At 36.1% G+C, this 22,656-nt stretch overlaps 1 protein-coding gene across 1 annotated transcript in view; it reads left to right on the top strand.

Annotated features, from left to right (window-relative positions):
- Positions 1 to 22,656, top strand: part of trpa1b (transient receptor potential cation channel, subfamily A, member 1b) — a 30,362-nt gene that overhangs the window by 4,945 nt on the left and 2,761 nt on the right. The window contains exons 4-27 of the mRNA XM_083530258.1: positions 306 to 481; positions 944 to 1,051; positions 1,765 to 1,873; positions 2,858 to 3,003; positions 4,028 to 4,167; positions 4,526 to 4,574; positions 5,427 to 5,526; positions 6,061 to 6,161; positions 6,796 to 6,965; positions 7,171 to 7,335; positions 11,048 to 11,162; positions 11,416 to 11,582; positions 12,554 to 12,641; positions 13,311 to 13,370; positions 14,001 to 14,099; positions 15,245 to 15,315; positions 17,698 to 17,851; positions 18,059 to 18,148; positions 18,580 to 18,749; positions 20,650 to 20,779; positions 20,935 to 21,117; positions 21,846 to 21,914; positions 21,998 to 22,105; positions 22,355 to 22,473. Coding sequence (XP_083386384.1) covers positions 306 to 481; positions 944 to 1,051; positions 1,765 to 1,873; positions 2,858 to 3,003; positions 4,028 to 4,167; positions 4,526 to 4,574; positions 5,427 to 5,526; positions 6,061 to 6,161; positions 6,796 to 6,965; positions 7,171 to 7,335; positions 11,048 to 11,162; positions 11,416 to 11,582; positions 12,554 to 12,641; positions 13,311 to 13,370; positions 14,001 to 14,099; positions 15,245 to 15,315; positions 17,698 to 17,851; positions 18,059 to 18,148; positions 18,580 to 18,749; positions 20,650 to 20,779; positions 20,935 to 21,117; positions 21,846 to 21,914; positions 21,998 to 22,105; positions 22,355 to 22,473 — 2,887 coding nt within the window. The remainder of the gene's footprint in view (positions 1 to 305; positions 482 to 943; positions 1,052 to 1,764; positions 1,874 to 2,857; positions 3,004 to 4,027; positions 4,168 to 4,525; positions 4,575 to 5,426; positions 5,527 to 6,060; positions 6,162 to 6,795; positions 6,966 to 7,170; positions 7,336 to 11,047; positions 11,163 to 11,415; positions 11,583 to 12,553; positions 12,642 to 13,310; positions 13,371 to 14,000; positions 14,100 to 15,244; positions 15,316 to 17,697; positions 17,852 to 18,058; positions 18,149 to 18,579; positions 18,750 to 20,649; positions 20,780 to 20,934; positions 21,118 to 21,845; positions 21,915 to 21,997; positions 22,106 to 22,354; positions 22,474 to 22,656) is intronic.

The following is a 22,656-nucleotide window of genomic DNA, read 5'->3' as shown; positions in this document are numbered from 1 at the left end:
TGATTCATTCATATCATGAATTGAATGAGTTGATTAAGCAAGAGTCTTGTACCAAAAGTGGTAATATGACATTATAGACATAATAAGTCATAATACTTTGGATACTTAAATACATTTAAAAGCAAATAATTTTAAGAGTAAAATAAAAGAAATAAAAAATTGCATTGTGCAACATAATCTTTGTACGTTTTAAGATCTTTTTATGTTTGTTGTACCACTATGAGTATCTTAGGGCTCTGTATCACATATACTGTAGAAGTGTAATAAATGAACTCATATTAGGTTAAATATTTTGTGTTATATAGAGTTGGATGTTCAGGATGCAGAAGGACAAACTCCTCTACATTTTGCTGTGGAGAAAAACCAGGAGTCAAGCTGTTCACTGCTGCTAGATTTGGGTGCAAATCCAAATATATTAAACACAGCCATGATGGCACCGATTCACTTGGCCATCAGCAAGGAACACAATCACCTGGTACAGGTGAGTTACATACACCACATCACCTAGTATGGATAAGTTACACCCAGTCAGTTACCTGGTACAAGTGATTCACATATCCCCTGATCCAGAGCGACATACAACTAAGCATTTGAGGTTTAAGGGCCTTGCTCAAGGGCCCAGCAATGGCAGTTAATCGTACTCAGTTACCTGGTACAGTTGAGTTACTCACATTCTTTTAACTGGTACAAGCGAGTAACTTCCTCTTAGTTATTCCAACTCTTTTCTTTGGTAAAGATGAGCCACACAAATTTAGTTACCTGTTACAAGTTAGTTACTTCAACCTTATTACCTGGGGCAGATGCATTAAACCCACTTAGTTACTCAGTACAGGTGAGTTACTCCCATTCAGTTACCCGGTACAGGTGAGTTACACACACTGAGTTACCTGGTACAATTGAGTTGCACACAGTCAATCACCACTTGTCATTCATGTTGCTTCAGGTATTCCTGTCCTGCAGCCGGACAGATGTGAATCTGGAGGGAGATCTGGGAAACACACCAGTAATGTTGGCATGTTCCCAAAATAACTGTGAAGCTCTTCATGCACTTGTGAGTTATTAGAGGTTTACAGAAACTGTTTAACTTCATTTAAATGTTAACCAAGAGACAGCATGTTTAGTGTCTAAGGTTTGTTCAATAAGTTTTGCAATTGAGCTACAATGCTAGTTACTTATAAGGAAAGCTAATGGTTACCAGTAAGGCATCATTAAAACTGTGTACCAAAATCACTGCCATAATAAAGGCTTTGTCGGATTTTTCTGTTTGTAACAGAAATCTTTCTGATGTATGATACGTTTGTCTAAAAAAACAACAAAAGAACATCAAACTCCATGCAGGAAATGTAATATTTGCGAAGTTTGAGGTTGAAATGGAGAGATACAGAATTCCTTTTTTGAGTGATTGTGATTTCAAATCCCAATAATGCCATAGAAAGTTGACCCTGTTCTTTCATTGAGAGGAAGAACAGCAATTCTTTTCTTTCTCATTTGGAGTGATGCTAAGCTATCGTGTATGTCGAAAATCGCATACCACTCAATAGGAGTGTACCACTCACTCATACCACTCCCACCCCTGGAAGTGTAATGTAGCATGTGCTAGTGGTAGTGGTAGAATTTAGCAAATGACCTAACTGGGAGAAAATGCAATTTGTTATCTGCATTAGCTCCAGTGCACAACTCAGAGCTCAAAAGGGTCATTTGAGTAATTGGGCACATGCATTCTTGAGTTCCTTCATGATTCCATTTGCTTGACTTTTTTTCCAGTTTGAACATGGAGCCAAGCTGTGTCATCAGAACAAGCTGGGGCATTATGCGATACACACAGTGGCTTTCTCGGGAGCCAAAGAAGCAATGGAGACAATACTGCAAAAAGGTGAGCCTCTTTGATTTACCTCAGGATGCACCCTGCACACTAACTGCTAAAATATTTATATTCTTTCACCTTTCAGTCTTGTACGTCATCACCATTCCAACTGATTTATACAATACAAATGAATATGGTTACACAACTTAAGATTTTGGAAGCCCATAGTTTGTGTAGCCATAGAGACAAACCAGTGCACTTGCAACCCCAAAAATGTATTAGTGTTTAAATGAGACAGCCTATTTAGTGAGTAGGGTGTGTGTGTTGGGACAATTCCACAAAGACCTGATCAGGGTGTTTGAACAAACACAGTAAATATGCACCATTATGTACACCTGCCTTATTTTCTATGCCTCTGTACACGGTGCACTTCTGTAGATAATAAAACAGAGTAGAACGTTGTTGTTGTTGTTGTTGTTTTTTGGGCAAATTGACATAGTGTTAATGCATTTATTTGAAACATCTGATGCATGACTAAAACATTTGTGAACATACAGGCTGCTGCTGGATGTGAATGTAAATTTTTTGATTTGCACTGATTTACATTTGTTGACCTGTCCGCATGTGCAGAGGAGGTAGCCAAATTAAACAAGAGGACAGGGATAAGCAAAACTCATCCTCCATCTAAACATAGGTTACATGAGTCATGAATGTGCAAATTTGAGGACAAGGTTCTAAACAAATCCATATTGACATACTTTACATTACAGTATATACAATATAAAAATCCACATTAGTCTTTTTGTGCAGTTCAGTCCCAGACTGCTTTATTGCCATTTTAGTATGTACAGTATTACCAGGAGGTCTGTAAAGTATTTAGATCAAATAATGCTTATGAAATAACTCCACAATGAGGGAGTCTATAGAATTAATTTTTACAGTTATGTAAGGAATATAAAGATGCAGCTTACAGTTTTTAACATATGAATATTTTAATATGTATTTATTCATGTAATTAATCTCTTTTAATTAATCTTTCCTTCTCTGTTCCAGGAGAAGAGTTTGGAATTTCCATTCTTACACACATTAATTATTTGGATAAATCAAAGAGCAGCCCACTTCATTTAGCTGTAAGAGGTGGAAATATAGAAGTGATCAAGCTTTGCATCGCTAAAGGTGCAAAAGTAGACCAGCAACAGGTAAAGCATCATATACACACACACACACACACACACACACACATGTTTTTGCACTTATTACATACCTTTTCTTACTAATCAATAATAAATCCAATGACGGCTACACCTACACCTAAAAGTTTTGTTTTTAAAGCATGACAAGCATTTAGGAGAAAGATTTTCCTTGTCCAACCAAAAGGTCCCAGGAGGTCAAAATGATCAGAATATTTAGATTTATATGAGATTTATATGAGAATTATTTTGATTTATATGAGGCTATGTATATATTCTTTTGTGATTTAATCATTTAAACTGACTGTATAATCAATGTAAAAATGTCACTGTGATACCAGTCCATCTTTTTATGTACTTTATTTTTATTATCAAATATAACTGGATTGATATGATACATGGAATGGGTTTGAACAGGGGGAACATGAATCCCAGTCACATGGCCAAATATTTAGCAACACAGTTTGCACAACTGGAAGCTATTCATGTGTTTCACCTCTTAGCTTTGTAGCTAGAGGGCAGAATACAATATATACAGCATTTAGACCCCTATTTAAAATTGGGTTAAGAATTACACTTACAATTACACTTAGCTAACATAGGTTATACTAATATTTAGCAAATCAGTTATGACTGTTATGATACATTAAAAGTTTAGACTACTGTTAGACTACTGTTTATATATATATATATATATATATATATATATATATATATATATATATATATATATATATATATATATATATATATATATATATATATATATTACATTCATTTCACTGAGAGTTCTTTGTATTTTTTTTGTGAGGAACAGAGATGTTCCTCAGCCATCTGAATCTTTCCAACTTGGAAATTTTGATTCCATTCATGTGAAGAACTAAACTATGGAATAGTTTCAATTTCAAATAAGCAATTTGAGAGTTAAGTGAAACACAATCTCAGTTCCGGTGAATGCATTTGTGCCTGTGTGTGTGTGTGTGTGTGTGTGTGTGTGTGTGTGTGTGTGTGTGTGTGTGTGTGTATGTTACAGTGTGACAAGTCCACGGCACTGCATTTCGCCTGCACACAGGGAGCCATGAAAGCAGTACAAGCGATGCTGCGTCCTTATGAGACAAAGATCCATGAAATCATCAACATTAGAGACGCAGCCAATCAGACTCCGTTACACAGGCCAGTCTACTGTATATTCATCCCCAGCCTGCTCACTAAATATACCAATTTTGCATTTTGCCAAATCATTTCTGAAAGACTAGTGCAGAATATTCTGCGTACTCACAAAATTCCACAATGCACTTCAACAAGACAATGTTCAAATGACACCTATTTCATTTTATACGTATTAGACCTTCATTTAGTCCGTTGTTGTTTTCATTTCTTTTTTTTGTATTGTCTTAATAACAATGAAAAACAAAATATATCGTACATTCATGACCCACCAACATTCAGCTGATTAAAACACATAAAAACAGGAATAAAACTAATGAATTCAGGAAATGTTCTGAATTTTGTATTTGCCTTGTAATTACAGAGCCACATTATTCGATCATGTGGAACTGGCAAAATTTCTCGTATCAAAGGTGAATCAAGAATCATTTTCACGCTGTTTTTTTTAACACTGTACATTGCTTGTTAAAAGTCTGGAAACTCATAGTTTTTCATAGTTCATACTTTTATGGGGTTTTTTTTAGAGACACAGCATGTTCCTTTTGTTTCTATGCAACAAACCAAGGTAAACATGGAACGAAGACTTACTTTGACCAAACAAATATATAAATGTACAGATAATATACAGATACACTTTATATTCATCAAAAAAAGCATTAGCATTAATTACAGCTTTACACATTCTTGGCATCTGAACAGTTCAATTCTCTGAACATTTGCCATTGACTCTTGTAAAATGTCCCACATCAGTTCAATTGGATTTAAATGCAATGACTAGGCAGGCCAGTCCATAATAGATAACACTCCAGATGATCATTTGCTCTCTAAATAAAGCTTACAAAGCTGGGATGTACTGTATGCTTCGGCTTATTATCTTGTTGCACATTGAAGTTGGCTGCAATTAACTGCAGTTCAGATGGAATTGCATGATGTTGAAATATGGCATGTTGGTTCAGGGTTCTAAAACAACCCCAAACCTTCCACATCTACAGTATGTTTGACTGTGGGGGTGAGGCAGTCTGCTAACATTTTCTCTCCAGATGTAGGTCTTAATGATATTCTTCATCTAGAAATGTGTCAAAATTTGGATTAATCCTTCCACATGACATTTTTTTTAGTCTCTCAGTTTGCATGGGAGTTTGCCTTTTAACAGGTTTATTGAATATAAACAAGGAACATGCAAGAAAATCCATATAAAAAAAAGACTAGGTGTTTCCAAACTTATGACTGACAATAATTGGTGGTTGTGCTTTTGTTTCCTGAAGGGCGCAGATATAGACTGCAAGGACTGTAAGAGTTATACCCCTTTACTCCTGGCTACAACAAGCAGCGCATGGAAAACAGTTTCATTCCTGCTCTCTAAAGGTGCATTTTATTTTTGATTATATATTAATAAAAATTAGCGCTGCCATTAGTATTGTACAGGCAGTTACAACAAAAGTTTTGTTGTTTGCCAACTGTCTTTTTCCAGAGAGACTTATAATTTTCAAATGTATTGGGGGCATTGCTCAGGGGTCCAGGAGTTTTTACCACTGATGTTTTTGTGTTAATAGGATATAATATATGCATATTAGTGTATAGTAACAGTCCATTACATGGAACCTTTGCTATCCTTATTATGAGCTGTAACTTCTTTTAGAACTATTTTTGTTGAAAGACCAAAAATAGACTTTTGTGTATTATTTTGTCTTAAATGTCAGTTACCCTATATGAATTTCCTGTTTATAGAACTGCTAAATTAATGCAATATGAATCTCGCAGTTATGAACATCTGTATATACCTGTGGCTGATCATTTTTTTCATATCCTATACAACAGCAGTCTTGCTTGTGTGATTTTGCTTAAATCAGGAGAAAAAACACTCAAATGTGCTTACGTCCTTTTTTCTTCTCCTTGCAGGTGCAGATTTTAGAATTAAAGACAATACGGGACGGAATTTTCTCCATCTCGTAATCTTCCAACCCAAAGGACTGAAAAATCTTCCTGAACACATTTTACAGGTAGAAAATTAATAGAAAATGAAATAACATAATAGCAACAACAGGCGCTGATAGATAGATAGATAGATAGATAGATAGATAGATAGATAGATAGATAGATAGATAGATAGATAGATAGATAGATAGATAGATAGATAGATAGATAGATAGATAGATAGATAGATAGATAGATAGATAGATAGATTAATGGATGGGAGGGTGGGCACATAGATAGATAGATAGATAGATAGATAGATAGATAGATAGATAGATAGATAGATAGATAGATAGATAGATAGATAGATAGATAGATAGATAGATAGATAGGTAGGTAGGTAGGTAGGTAGGTAGGTAGGTAGGTAGGTAGGTAGGTAGGTAGGTAGGTAGGTAGGTAGGTAGGTAGGTAGGTAGATAGATAGATAGATAGATAGATAGATAGATAGATAGATAGATAGATAGATAGATAGATAGATAGATAGATAGATAGATAGATAGATAGATAGATAGATAGATAGATAGATACATTTGTTTATATAGTGTAAATATAAAAATGGAATAATAACTAAATGACAAATATACTGTGTGGTTTCAATTCATTAATGCTTTAGCATATGAAGATATTTAGTTTATCATTAGTGATCTTTTTCGACTCCAGAATAAAGACGTATGGGAGCTTATGAGCGCTGAGGATTATGAAGGCTGCACTCCTCTACACTATGCCTGCAAACTCGGCATCCACGACTCGGTTAAAAACATGCTGGGGTTTGAAATCTCCTTGGACCGCAAGTCAAAGGAGAAAAAATCAGCACTTCATTTTGCTGCAGAGTGAGACAACATCCCACATGCACTATTATTTAGATTTTTATTATATGATCATGTTTAGGGTATGATTGATTCAATTAAAATGTAAGTTAAAGGTAATAAAGTTTAACTGGAATCTTGCAAATTAAAGATAAAGTATTTTATTTGTAGCTAACCCAGGGAAAGTTAGGCATGTAGTCTAGTACAAGATTTCTCGCGGTGTTTTCAGATACGGCCGAATAAATACGTGCCTCAGGCTTTTGGAGACGATCAGGGACTCACGTTTGCTAAACGAGGGAGATGAGAATGGACTGACTCCGCTCCATCTGGCCTCAAGAGGGGGTCACATCAAGGTGGTGGATCTGCTGCTCAGAAGAGGTGCTCTGTTCCAGAGGTATGCCACCATGATTCAATGTTTGAATGAATGACACCTAGAAGATTACATCAATTTGACTTCAGGACTGTGTTCATCATAAAAATGGATGCTAGTCACCCGGGCCTGAAAAGGAAATTCATTTATTTTGAATTGCAAGTTATCTTTTCCTTACAAACACAGCACGGTTTTTGAATGTAAGGTAGCTAGCTACAAACTCAGTCTGTCTACTGAATCATAGACGCAGACTGCTAGCTTGTTGCTGTTCGCGGTGGTATCAAAAAGTTTTCGAGACCAGCTCTGCTTACTTTATTTATATACGTTTTGCACACTATCACACTATCACCCTTTCTGCCACTTCCGAAAAATGTCATGTAAGTTGTTTTTTCAAAGCTTGTCATGCACCTACTGTGATTAGCGCTGGATCTCCACAATGGTGTCAAAACAGTGAACACCTTCAGGAACAAGGCAAAATCCCCTAGGAGACAAATCTGGCTTGTGTGAAAGTAAGATCGTGTGGATTGTTCTCCGACGATCATCATCCAATGATGTTCAATGGTTTAGACATTTTCAGGGGTTGAGCTCATTGATGGTCTTCCTTCATTCTCGTCGTCTTCCGGTGATGTTCTTCCTTTCTTAAAGCATGAGTGCAACTCAAAACACTTTGAACGACTCGTGCATCGCCACATGTCAAAAGTGTTTTATGTCAAACGTCTCTGTTGCATATTTGCTCAGTTTTACACAGAATTTCACGTTTCCTCTTTGTTTTAACTTGCTGTCCGTGATGAAATCGTAGACGTGGTAATGCATGTGTTCAGAATAGCACCAGTTAGAACATTAGTCTCAAAACCTTTTGATACACCCTCATACTTGGATAATGGGTTTAATTGAATATGTTAAATTTTTTTACTGAAATTTGTTACAACAGAGGCCATTGAGACATGAAAAAGTTTAGTTTGAATAAATTGATGTTATTCTGATTCAAGTAACATGAGAGCAGCCATGCAGAACAGGAGAGGGTTGAGTTGAATGAAAATCCAAATAAATGTATAAAGGCAACAAGAGTGATTAATGTGCCTAACATTAATAAAAAAAAAATACACATATATATATATGGATAAAACCACAAAGCAAAATATTTCCTCAAAAAGCAAAGAAAAAAAGAGAAATAAATTTTATTTATGGTGGAAAATTAATAAAAAAAAAAACACAGGCAAGACACAGCCTTATTTATTTGGAACATGGGTGCCTGGGGTTTGATCTTTATACATGGATTACTCAATTAGCTGGATATTATTGTTGACAATTTGACATAATCCAGGATTTAGTTTTGTCCCTTGAAGCTACACTTGCTGTCATAGCAATATGTCCGTAAGCTCATACGCACTCAGGAGCAGGCTTATTTCACATAAATAGGATTAGGATTATGGCTTTATAAGCAGAGCTGATACAGGAAGTGTGTAGCACTTTATTAGAGCAACATGTCACCTGGTCATATGTTTGGTATGTGATTTTTGAGCATTGTATTCCATATTTAGTCCCAATTTGCTCTCAAAATTTTCTCTAGTCTTCTGGGAAGATGTTCCACTAAATTCGGTAGGGATGAGATCAGAGCTTTATAGCAGGCCACTCAAGATCTTCCTCTCCAAAGCATGTAACCCAGATGTTCAAGGAGCTCACTTTGTGCACAAGGGCATTTCCATGCTGGAACAGATTTGGCTTTATAGCTAAAGACATCCTATTCAATTCAGTGCCTTCAGCTTTGTGGTAACGGTTTTGAAAAGAACCACATATAGCAGGAAATATCAGGTGACCTAATATTTTTGGCAATATAGTGTATATCATGAGGAATGCTTAAATATTTGTTGGCAAATCTCTGCCATCCATTTCTCCATTTCAGCTCAATTGTTTTATTTGTATAAGGCTTTTAACAGTGGACAGAAATAAATAGATGAATAGATAAATAATATCATTTAATTTGTACCCCAATAAGTCAGTGCTGACAGTGGCAAAGAAAAATCCCCTAAGATGTTATAAGGTTAAAATCTTGAGAGGAACCTGACTCAAAAGGGAATCCATCTCCAACTGGGTGACAATAAATGTCCATCCATTACAGTTCCATCATTGTTAAGGTCATCAGCTGTTCACTGATTGTCACTTAAATGCAAAACTATTCATGGTAAATGAAGCCATAAACCATTGGAGCAAACTATATTAATTACAGTACAAATCCATCTTCTTTGTTCCTGAGTTTAACCCTCCACTGTAACCTCATGGATCTTTAGGCTGGTTATACGGAGAACATCCTCAGCTGCACCAAATGGTCTTCAGTTGAAGAGAACTGCATCCATAGGCCCAGAAAGAAGAAAAGGGCTGATTCCTCAGGAGCATGTGTAGCTCAAGGGGTTTCCTGCCATTTTAATAAGGATTTCAAATTCTTCATAACCTTAAAAAAATATCTCTTGCTTTGCAGCAATATAAAAAAGAACAGGGCCAGAACATAATTACAGTGATTGCATGATCTTGAATGCATCATATTTGGTTCTTAGGTGTAGTTAATGATGTATGAAGGATGGGCCTCTGTATTATTATTTAGAAACACTAAATAAAAACAGCTTAACATACACAAGTCAGGAAATTATATACAGGTTGCATCAATGGTGCTATTAACAGATAGAAGGAACACAACTTGGAGAACAATGAGGACCTCTATTGGTGAAAACACAAAATAATCAAGAATCCTGACAGAAAAATGCAAAATGCTGTCAGTAGAATGTATTAAAATATTTTAGTATTTCATTTAAACGTAATATGTATTATTTACGCTTACTGAAATTTAGTGAGTTTAGTATTACTTTTTGTCATTGTTCTTTGGGGGGGAAAGCTCTGGTTCTCTCAGTTCTCTATTTTCTATCTGTTGTTGTTGAACTGTTGTCCCATCCAGAGGTGGGAAGTAACGAAGTACAAATACTTAATTGCTGTATTTAAGTAGATATTTTCTGGTATCGGTTCTTCACTCTTTACATTTTATACACAACTATCTGTACTTTCTACTTCTACATTTCAAACCAGACTCAGATCATTCAGTTGTAATATATTTGATGACATGATCAATATTTTTTCTTCTCATTGTGCCGTTTTCAGCCCATCAACCTATTTCTTGTCATTGTGTGGCTTTTTCAACCCCCCACTGGTTCATTTCACTTGTGGTATCATTTCCTGGCTCTCACACACCACAGGCAACAATAAGTATGGGGTTAATGTGGATGAGACAGAGGGAGTCACTGATGTAAACATGACTGAGAACTGAGACTTTCCTGATCACCTAAACATCATCTTTTCTCTGCTTGTTTTCTATATGGTGGTTGTTCAACCTGAATACATTCATTAAATAGCAATATTTTGTATTAATATATTAATATGTTGTGAGGTCCAGTTACCAGCATGACAATAAAACAGGTGGTAAGATTAAGTACATATCAGAACCCAAACTTCTTTACTTTAAATTGAGTAAAAAAAGTGTAGTCAGCACTTCAACTTTTACCAGAGGCTTTTAAAACATGAGTATCTGTACTTCTACTTGAGTGAAGGATATTTGTATGTCTTTCTTTTGCCATCTCTGGATTTATCAAAAACGATTAATGAAATTGATCAAAACAATGATGTTAAATTGAATCAAATAGAAGGCAAGTTTGTTGGAGTAAATCTATGGTTTTTGTGTGTTAACGCACAGCGACTATAAAGGCTGGTCATGTTTACATCACGCTGCTGCTGAAGGATACACACAAACAATGATTATCCTGCTGGCAGCAAACATCAAACTGCTGGACAACACGGATGAAGAAGGGGTATGATATATATATATATATATATATATATATATATATATATATATATATATATATATATATATATATATATATATATATATATATATATATATATATATATATATATATATATATATATATATTTATATTTTTTTTTTAAGTAAAAATATACAATACAACTACAAAAAAATCTATAAAAATATTTATCTTTAACTTTGGGGTGACTTTTGGAACTGTGCCACCTCTGTGCCACTAAACTATCCCTGTACAGGACACGGCTCTGCACGTAGCCGCACGTGAAGGTCATGTTGCAGCTGTAAAGCTCTTACTGAACCAAGGAGCTGAAATCCTGCTCAATAATAATCATGCATCTTTCTTCCACGAAGCCGTGCGCAATGGGAAAAAAGATGTCGCTAACACTGCTATTGAGCATGAGAGGTGAGAAAACAACACAGAGACACACACACACACACACACACACACACACACACAGAGAAAAAGTTCACAGGTGATTTTTCTTTTAAATAAAAAATATATGCATACATACTATATATATATATATATATATATATATATATATATATATATATATATATATATATATATATATATATATATATATATATATATATATATATATATATAGGGGTTCAAGTTCAAATCTGACCTCAACCCTATTACTACACAATATGGACAAAAGTATTGGGACATCTGACTTTTCCAGGCGTATGTGGTTCTTCGGATTTGTCTTCGGATGTGGTGGATGTAGATTTGAACCATGAGAGCCAAACCATGAAGATATGGTTTTCATGGATTGGAATTAGAAGCGGTCTCTGACCTCAACCCTGTTGAACACCTTTGAGATGAAATGAAACGCTGACTGCACCAAAGTCCTCCTGACCTCACCTACATCCGTACCTGACTTTAGCCTTTAATTCGCTGAATGAGCACAAATCTCTAGAAGCACACTTCAAAATCTGGTGAAGCATCTTCCCAAAGAATGGAGGTTATTATAACAGCAAATGGGGACTAAATGTCAAATGGGATGTTCAAAAAGCTCATATAAATCTTACAGTTAGGTGTCCACAAACTTTTGTCCATATAGTGTTAATAAGGTTGGCATTATTAATTTAATTGCATGATTTTTGAATATGTGTAACTTTACAGCATTAGTGTTCGTGTAACATTTGGATTGCAATGCATTGGCTCTGAATACATGCTTTTATATAGACATTTACTTGTAATGTATTTATTTTCTGTTTTGAGTGACTTCATTCTTTTTTATGTATGTTACATTTACAATAAAAAAAAAACATTTAATTTGCTATTATGAAGGACTTTGTCAGTGACTTACAGATTTGAAGGATTCATACAGGTCTATTTGTGAAATTGTTATTGTTTAATGGCAGGTCAGAAGAGATTATACTTCAGTTTAAAATGGGCTACAGTCGCTGTGGTGTGCTGGATTTAATAGAGTTTCTGCCTGAATCAACAAAGGTGTGTGTTGTGTTTTGGGTTTTTTTCTCCAAATACTTTACAGTGGGTTTATAAACCTCAAGTTCAGTTGTATTTATTTATATATTTCACCAGTAATTGATAGATCGGAAGACAGACAGACAGACAGACAGACAGACAGACAGACAGACAGACAGACAGACAGACAGACAGACAGATAGATAGATAGATAGATAGATAGATAGATAGATAGATAGATAGATAGATAGATAGATAGGTTTTAGTTATGATTTTTCTGTTGTTACTGCTTATTATATACTGTTATATAGTGTTATTGTATATACTATAGTAACTAGGTTTTGAAGAACAGTTTATCCTATAAAATGTTAAATGCATGTGGATATTAAATACCATTAGTTTTTCCCTGACCTCTGCTGGAGAGAAGAGAACTCCACATGTACAGCTGTAATTCTTTTAAAACAATTTTCAGAATACATAAATACAGTATAAATACATATATTAGCCCAGTTTGTTGATTCCCATTGTGGGCTCATCTCGTAGACCTTCTAAATCAGTCAACCAGCTAATATACTGTTTTGTAGATGGTAAGTGATGACAGAACCTGATGTGGAGATATTTGGAGACACAATAAGAGAAGAAATAGATTTTTTCAATGTTTTTTTTAACAATTATTTCTTTTGCAACATGTAGCATCTACTGGATCAGTGTATGACTGAATCAGAGCATGACCCAAACAGCACTGCCTACCATGTAAGTATTAAAAGTGTGTGTGTGTGTGTGTGTGTGTGTGTGTGTGTGTGTGTGTGTGTGTGTGTATATATATATATATATATATATATATATATATATATATATATATATATATATATATATATATATATACATATAAATACATCGACCAGGCATAAATTTATGACCACTTTCCTTATATTGTGTTGGTCTCCCTTTGCTGCCAAAACAGTCCTGACTCAGTCCCAATGATTAACAGCATTATTTTAGTACTGAGATACTCAGGAAAAACAATGATGAAAAATGGACCACACAAATTTAACGAACAAGCAAGAAACTAAGACTAACAGGACTCAAGGTGGAAACAATGGTAGACTAATGAGGGACACAGGGAAAACCTGGAAACCAGGATTGCCCAAATCCTGACAGATAATATTTGTTATTGAAGTGATCTTTCAGTTATTATTAATATTTTGGCTGATCAGTGAATAAAACACATCAGTTAAACGGAAAAACCTTTAAATAATAAAAATTCTTCTCTGAATCATATATTTTTCATCAAATTACTATGTTTTTATTGTTTTATTATTAGCATTAAAGTCAATATTATTCATGGCTTCAACGTCAGTAATAATAAGGTTATGTTTGCAGATCACATACAATTTCCAGTGGCTTCAGGCTCCAGTAAGCGTACAGAAATCATTTCAAATGGACAAAACGGTGTATATTCAGCCTCTGGCTGCTCTAAATGTGAGTAGCAAACAGCCCACAGGCTATTATTACTGTCACTGGTGGCCACCAGTGGCTCATCATCTACACCTATAGCTGTATTCATGTGAAACTGCTCTGTGATTCCTATTCACAAGTCAGTATAAAAAGCAACCAGACAAAGAGAATATTCTGAATGTAAATGTGTGATATTTGTTGTCAAAACATTAGCAGTTTATATTAATAGTGTTATATTAAAACTTTTTTATAAATATCTAATAAACCTTTAAAAATAAATACCCAATTTGTAATTGTATAATTGCATTGGCAGACAGTATCTGTACTTTACTGAAGTATTTCCATTTGGGGAGACTTTTACTTTAACATCTCTAGCTCCAAAATCTCTAGCTGTAGCAAGCCATTAATCAGGTTTGAGAGCATGCTCTGTATTTAACTTGTTTTGATTGCTGTTTAATAGTATCAATTTTTTCCTGACTCCTGACTCGAACTTGCCACAACACCCGTGTCCTCATTTGTGCGATTTTCTGAAAATAGTTGTTCATGATGTTGGGCTCATGATCATTTTATTAGATATCAATTCCTGTTTTACTACATTAATAGATTGATGTGCCAGGAGTAACATTTAGAGTCTTTTCACATAAACTGAGTTAAAAAAGCAACAGTCTTGTGACAAAAAATTATAATAGGAACATTATAGCCGTAATAAGGTTCCCTGGTGGTCTAGTGGTTAAGATGCGGCGCTCTCACCGCTGCGGCCCGGGTTCAATCCCCGGTCAGGGAACCAACCCCACCAATTAGGGTTGCACAAGCCTTAGTGCCGGTCCCAAGCCCGGATGAATGGGGAGGGTTGAGTTAGGAAGGGCATCCAGCATAAAAACATGTGCCAAATCAAACATGCGGATGGTCCGCTGTGGCGACCCCTAATGGGAGAAGCTGAAAGAAAGTTATAGCCATAATAAATCGTAGCACTTGGATACTTAAGCCCATTTGAAGGCATAAACTTTTGTACTTTTACTCAAGTGAAAGTTTAAAGGGACACTTTTACTTTTACTGGAGTCATATTTTACAGAGTGAATCTCAACTTTACCTCAGTACATGGTTTGTGTACTTCATTATCATTTTCATATGTATTGTGTTTTTTATGATTATGATTATGATTTATGCAGGCAATGGTCCAGTACAACCGGCTTGAGCTGCTTACACATCCTGTGTGCCAGAAATACTTAGATATGAAATGGTAAGCAAACAGCCCAATAAATACACACGTCTATCATTTTTACAGTAATTAAATGTTTGTTTGCTTGTGTGTTTGCATTTTTTTATTTTCTGCCCCTTATTGAGCCTACTTAGTCTTTATACACTACACACAGATTCCGAATGAGCTTTGACAATGAATTTTCCAAAAACAGTTCCCCCACTACAGGCAGTAAAAAAAACACATTTAAAAAGCTTCTTTCATGCTTCTGACATCCTGTGTGTTGCAGTATTTGTAATAAATACTGCTGTCATGTATTCATCTTTCAGTCATCTCCTGACCTTTGTCCAGGTTACTACATAAAAGTGACATTTATATATCCAGTTAGTTCAGCTGACCTCAGGTGACCTGTCCTCCAAATCCATTCCCTCAGTCTCTTGGCATGTATGTTACAAGCATTTTTTACAAAGCTCAATCTGTTAGCTTCAAGTCAGCTCATGTTTCCCTTTTCTGCTCACCTTTTGGTAAAAAAGTAGACCCCATATCAAGGGTTTCTATCCAGATATGATCAGAAGACATAACTGCATTTCCTTCCTAATCAAACCCTATATCTCACCAGAGATAGTTCAAACTGGTTCATTTACGTAGTGGTATCAAAAGGTCTCGAGGCTAATGGTGCTAACGGGTGCTATTCTGACCACATGCTTTATCACGTGTACAATTGCATCATGGACAGCAAGTTAGAACAAAGAGCAAACATGACATTCTGTGTGAAACTCGGCAAATCTGCCACAGAGACGTTCGAGGTATTTGAGAGGCACGCACACTTCAAGAGTGGAAGAACGATAAGAGATCAGGAAGACCTTCAACAATCTCAAGCCCCGAAAATGTCTAAACCATTTAGCAACTTGTGGATGATGACTGTCGGAGAACAATTCACATGATCTCACTTCTGTGCTCACTTTGCTCGCCAAATTTGACTTTGCCCTCTTCCCAAAGAAAAGGTTGTCATTTTGACACCATTGTGGAGATCTGGTGCGAATCGCAGAAGGAAGTAGATTTTCAGGACATATTCAAGAAGTGGCAGGAACGCTGGGTGTGCTGTATTGCTGTGCAAGAGGGACTATTGTGTAAATGTAGATAAATAAAGTACCTTTTGGTAAACAGAGCTGGTCTTGAAACATTTTGATACCACCTTGTAAGTGTGGATCAGTCCTACACTTGTTTTCATGTTCCCATCAAACTTTAAACGCAGACCATTTAAAGCCGGAGTAATCAAGCCAAGAGAGCAATTACTCTCTCCTTGGCACCAGAGGTGTTCAAGATGTATACAAGTAGCCTAAAAAGCACTTTTGTTATTTATGGTCAGCTCCTGTGAGCTGCAGAATTTGCATGAGTGGCCTTTTAGCCTACACCTATACACAAAATGCCATGCACATAAATATCTCCCAGCAGAAAGAGTACAAACACTAGTTTTCTGGAGATATAGGACAATAATAACTCAAGGAGTTCAGTTAGGAGTGGTGCCCCTCAGGAGAATAATCATGGATGCCTCCCTTTGAGCAGAGTGTGTGCTTGGCAATAAGCTTTTGAGGAAAAGATGACTGTATTGCAAATACTTTACTTTACTTCAATTAGTTACTTGGAGAGAAGGTGAATGAAAGTAAGACAGAGTACATGTGTGTGAATGAGAGGAAGGGCAGTGGCATGGTGCGGTTGCAGAGAGAAGAGGTGGAGAAGGTGGAGGAGTTCAGGTACCTGGGGTCAACAATGCAAAGTAAAGTGTGTTAGAGAAGTGAAGAAAAGAGTGCAGGCAGGGTGGAGTCAGAGGAGAAGAGTGATAGCAGGAGTGATTTGTGATAGAAGAGTATCTACAAATGTAAAAGGAAAAGTTTATAGGTTTATGGTGAGACCTGCAATCTTGTATGGATTAGAGACAGTGGCATTAAGTAAAAGACAGGAGGTGGAGCTGGAGGTAGCAGAGCTGAAGATGTTAAGGTTTACGTTGGGAGTGACGACGATGGATAGGATTAGAAATTAGTTTATTAGAGGGACAGCACATGTAGGACGTTTTGGAGACAAGGTGAGGGAGGTGAGATTAAGTGAGTGCAGAGGAGGGACACGGGGTATATCCGTAGGAGAATGCTGAGGATGAAGCCAACAGGAAGGAGGAAAAAAGAGGAAGGCCAAGGAGGAGGTTAATGGATGTGGTGAGGGAAGACATGCAGGTAGTTGGTTTGAAAGAGGCAAATGTGGTGTACAGTGGGGGTATGGAGACGGATGATCTGCTGAGGCGACCCCTAATGGGAGAAGCCGAAAGAAGAAGAAGTTACTTAATCATACATCATTAAGTAATTTAAGTGACCAAATGTTTTAGTGGTACTGTACTTTTTTTTATTTCTGTCTTTTGTTTTTGCATCACAGGAAAGCTTATGGAAGTAAAGCTCATTTGCTCAATTTGGCCGTGTACCTGTTAGGCCTTTTGCCTCTCACGTATCTTGTCATCAACCTAAAACCTTCACAAATCAAGACAGCAAATGGCACCGTCTTCAAAATGGAGCCCATACCCTTCCGTAAAGTATGCTAAGCTATACATTCCCGAATGCTAGTTTTTACAAGAATATCTCTGAAAATCATTTTGTGGTCAAAGAGAAAGCTCTTGTCACTTGCGAATAGGAAGCTGCACATACTAGCTCTAGCTGTATGCTACAGATTATACAGCTAACTCATTCTTTCTTTCTCTTTTTCTTTCTCTCTCTTTTTTTAATTCTTTTTTGGGGCTCAGCAAAGCTATTTAATTTCAGTGTCCATGCTGATGGTCCTTGTCATGAACATTTATGCCATTTGCAAAGAGGTGATACAACTGGTACAACAGGTAAGGCAAAAACCACTGTTTTATACAGAAGCAATTGTTAAAATTAGTAAGATTTTTCGACTATCTATTTTCAAACAGCAGAGTAACTCAGCTTTAGGTCATTAACAAAGTAGGTGATATCAAAATTGATTACTCAACTAGTTTGTAAGCAAGCTGGTTAATAAGCAGTTATGTGTAATAGGGGAATGTGTTTCCTGGATTAGGATTATATCAACCTGTCAACATGTAAGTTCAAGTCTTTATATTTCCTTGATGTTACAAAGCAGTTTTGCAGACGGCCTTCCAAATATTCAGAGAGGTAAAGGTGAAGGTGTTACAGCCATTATGTTTTTTTTAAAGGGAAGCAAAAATGCACAGAAATTCATCGTATACAGTGCATACACTATCAAATGATTTATTCATATTTATTTTGAACTCACTTTAACCAACAGCGAATGAGTTACTTTTTCGACTCCTCAAACGTATCGGATTGGGCAACAGCCATTTCCTCTCTTGCTTTCATTATTCCAATGTTCTTCGGTGTGGAAGGGAATCTGCATTGGCAGGCTGGAGCTTTGGCAATTTTATTTGCCTGGATGAACTTTCTGCTTTATTTACAGAGGTAAAATAGCCATGAGAATCTAGTAACAATTGTATTAGTTGAGAAGGAAGTATGTGTTATGCATACCACCCCATAACCCCACCCTTCACTATACTCGCACCCTTTACTATAAACCACGTCTTACTATTACCCCCATCTTTCACTATAGCCCCACCCCTTACAATAACCCTATGCTTCACTATAACCCTACTCTTCTCTGTAACCAAACCTTTCACCGTAATGCCAGCACTTTCAATAACCCTATGCCTCGCTATCACCCCACCCTTTACTAAAACCCCAAACTTTACAATTGCCACATCCTTCACAGTAGCCTTACCCTTCAGTATAATCCCACCCTTTATTATAACCTCATGATTCACTACAACCCCATTCTTTAGTATAACCTCACCCTTTATTATAACCTCAATATTCACTATAACCTCGCCGTTCATTACAACCCCATTTTCTGTATAACCCCACCCTTCACTATAACCTCACCATTCACTAGAACCCCACTCTTCAGTATAACCCCACTCTTCACTACAACCTCACCATTCACTACAACCCCACTCTTCACTATAACCTCACCATTCAATACAAACTCACTCTTTACTAAAACCTCACCCTTTATTATTACCTCAGTATTCACTATAACCTCGCCATTCATTACAATCCCATTTTTTGTATAACCCCACCCTTCACTATAACCTCACCATTCACTACAACCCCACTCTTCAGTATAACCCCACTCTTCACTACAACCTCTCCATTCACTACAACCCCACTCTTCAGTATAACCCCACTCTTCACTATAACCTCACCATTCACTACAACCCCACTCTTTACTATAACCTCACCATTCACTACAACCCCACTCTTTACTATAACCTCACCATTCACTACAACCCCACTCTTCACTATAACCTCACCATTCACTACAACCCCACTCTTTACTATAACCTCACCATTCACTACAACCCCACTCTTTATTACCTCACCCTTCACTTCAACCCCACTCTTCACTATAACCTCACTCTTCATCATAACCTCACCATTTACTATAACCTCACCCTTCATTATAACCTCACCGTTCATTATTACCCCACTCTCCACTATAACCTCACCCTTCATTATAACCTCACCGTTCATTATTACCCCACTCTCCACTATAACCTCACCCTTCATTATAACCTCACCCTCAACTATAACCTCACCATTTACTACAACATCACTTTTCAGTATAACCCCACCCCTCACTATAACCCACTATTGACTATAAACCCACCCCTTACTATAACCTCACCCTTAACAATCATTATGCATTCCATTTACCTTGGACTTAAGAAGTTATGACCATATTCAACCACCAACATGCTTGCCAACTGTAAAGACTGATATTTTTCTAGTCAAACTGTATGCAAAAACTGTACTGCATACATTTAATAATCATAATAATAATCATAATAATATACATTTTATTTAAAGGTGTCTTACATGACACTTAAGGACAGCTTACATACAATAAAAACAAAACAAATAACAACAGTTTCAAATAATGGACACTATACAAAAGAAATGTACAAATACAATGTAAATGATATGCCTGCGTAAAAAGATGGGTTTTCAGTTGAGATATGAAAATAGAGACAGAATCACTGTTGCAGATATCAAGAGGAAATAAATTCCACAGGTATGAGTCAGCATAGCTAAAAGCTCGAGATTCTAAAGCAAATACTAGGATTTTGACATTTACTTTGTTTCCTTATTATTTGGATTGATACCATATTTAGTGTTAGCAATATTTTGCCATTTAAATTTCACAATATCTGGGCAATTTCTATTTTGTTACAGCTCGAGGAGTGTGTTTTTTTTTGTTGTTTTTTTGTATCAATGTGTAAATATGTTTCTTCATTCCATACAGGTTTGACCGTTTTGGTATTTATGTTGTCATGTTTGGAGAAATCACAAGGACACTCATCATCGTCCTTGTCCTTTTCATCTTCCTGTTGCTGGCGTTTGGATTGTCCTTTCATGCACTGATGCTGCATCGTGTATGTTGTAATATTAATGTGTTAATTTCATTTTAAATGTTCTTTTTCCCGCATGAAATTAAAATAACATGTGTCTCTAATGAAATTATACAATCGTTAACTAAAAATCATTTCTATAACAAGAATTTTTGTATTGTTTTCATTTTCCCCGCTAGGGCGAGTTCAACTCGATTGGTCTGTCGTTGGCGCAAACGTTTGTGATGACGGTTGGAGAGCTGAATTACGAAACCTCCTTTCTGGAAGCATACAATCACGGAACTCTGGCTTTTCCGTTAATCACCTACTTTGTTTTTGTGTCCTTTGTCCTACTTATGCCAATCCTTCTCATGAACCTGATGGTATGAGAATCCAATTTATTGATGCATTTCATTTATTTGATTTTGAAATCCTGTGTGAAAACAGCATTAAATTCCTCAAGGTTTTGGTTCTTCGTCCTCTTCTTTTCAATTTATAAGCTCTTTGTCAGATTGTATACTTTGGAAACCTGTAGTGACCAAATGAGGAAAAGTGTAGTGCTCTGTAAGAGTGGAGTAATATTATAAAACTGCCACAGAATAAATACTAAATAAAATAAATACTAAAATGTTGACAGATTTGCTTTTAGCACAGTCACACAAAACCCATGAGTTAAAAAAGTGGATGGAAAAGTAAAGAATGATATTAAACCATAGGCAAAGGATAGGATCAAAAATCTAGATAATCTCCAGTGGTCAATAGTTCACTTCTAACTCATGGTTCTGTTTGAGCTTGTGTTTCTCCCTGTGTTTAAGAGGATTCCTCTGGGTTCTATAGTTTCATTATGCCTTTCAAAAATCATGCCAATAGATGAAATTGCTACACTAATTGTCCCTCAAACATGTCAGTGTAGTACATGTGTTCATAGTGAACTGCTATGGTGCCTTATAAAGTATATATTTCCTTGTTGTTTTCATCTCCATAACATCACTCTTGGGCTGAGTTTATATTATACCATTTATTCGAAGATGCTTTAATATAAATTTCTGTTTCATTGAAGACATTTTTGCCATTAATTTGTAATTATTGTGTTTATTTGCTCATGGTTTAGATTGGTTTGGCAGTGGGGGACATCGCTGAGGTTCAAAGAAACGCAGCACTGAAGAGGATCGCCATGCAGGTGATTAATTACAACCATTTTAAACCATCTATCTCAAGATGCTAGCATTTTTCCCTTTCTTAAATGTTTCACTCATTGCACAGATTAATCTTCATACCACACTGGAAGAGAAATTGCCATATTGGTTTATGAAGCGAGTCGACAAACATAGAATCACGATCTACCCGAACAAGAATTGTGCCAAGTTTAAGGTCAGCAATTTCATCATCTCTATGTCATATGTTAGAAAGCAGAGAATATATTATATGAGTCAAAAAATATATATTTATTGGTTTAAATAAGCTCTACTGTGAAATGCATCTGCCTGTATTACTGTATTTGTATCCGAAAAGTACTAATATAACATACGTGCTAATTTAATCTGTGGCATATTTAATTTATTTGTACCTTTGTGTTATACAGTATGACGTTTTTGCATAGTGAATATTCTTTATATGCAGGGAATGATGGAGCAGTTCTTTTGGATTGTTAATCCAGAGGGCGAAGTGCGCACTCGTTTAGACACTCACGTGTCACACTCAAATCCAATGGAGACAGAAATGATCAAGCAGAAAAACAGGTAAAGGTTTCTTTATTCTTGTTGGATATTACAACATCTGGGTAAACGTTCTCATTTTATTTTGTTTTTAAAGGGTACTTTTGCAAGCAAATTACCCAAATTACCCCCCAACCCCCGACACACACACACTCATATATAGCGAACACATCTTACTTACTTTTCTCTCTCAGAGGGATCACAGAT

Source organism: Silurus aristotelis (assembly GCF_946808225.1).
Source record: "Silurus aristotelis genome assembly, chromosome: 25".
In the NCBI taxonomy this organism is placed as follows: domain Eukaryota; kingdom Metazoa; phylum Chordata; class Actinopteri; order Siluriformes; family Siluridae; genus Silurus; species Silurus aristotelis.
This window is presented reverse-complemented; position numbering and strand designations above follow the sequence as displayed.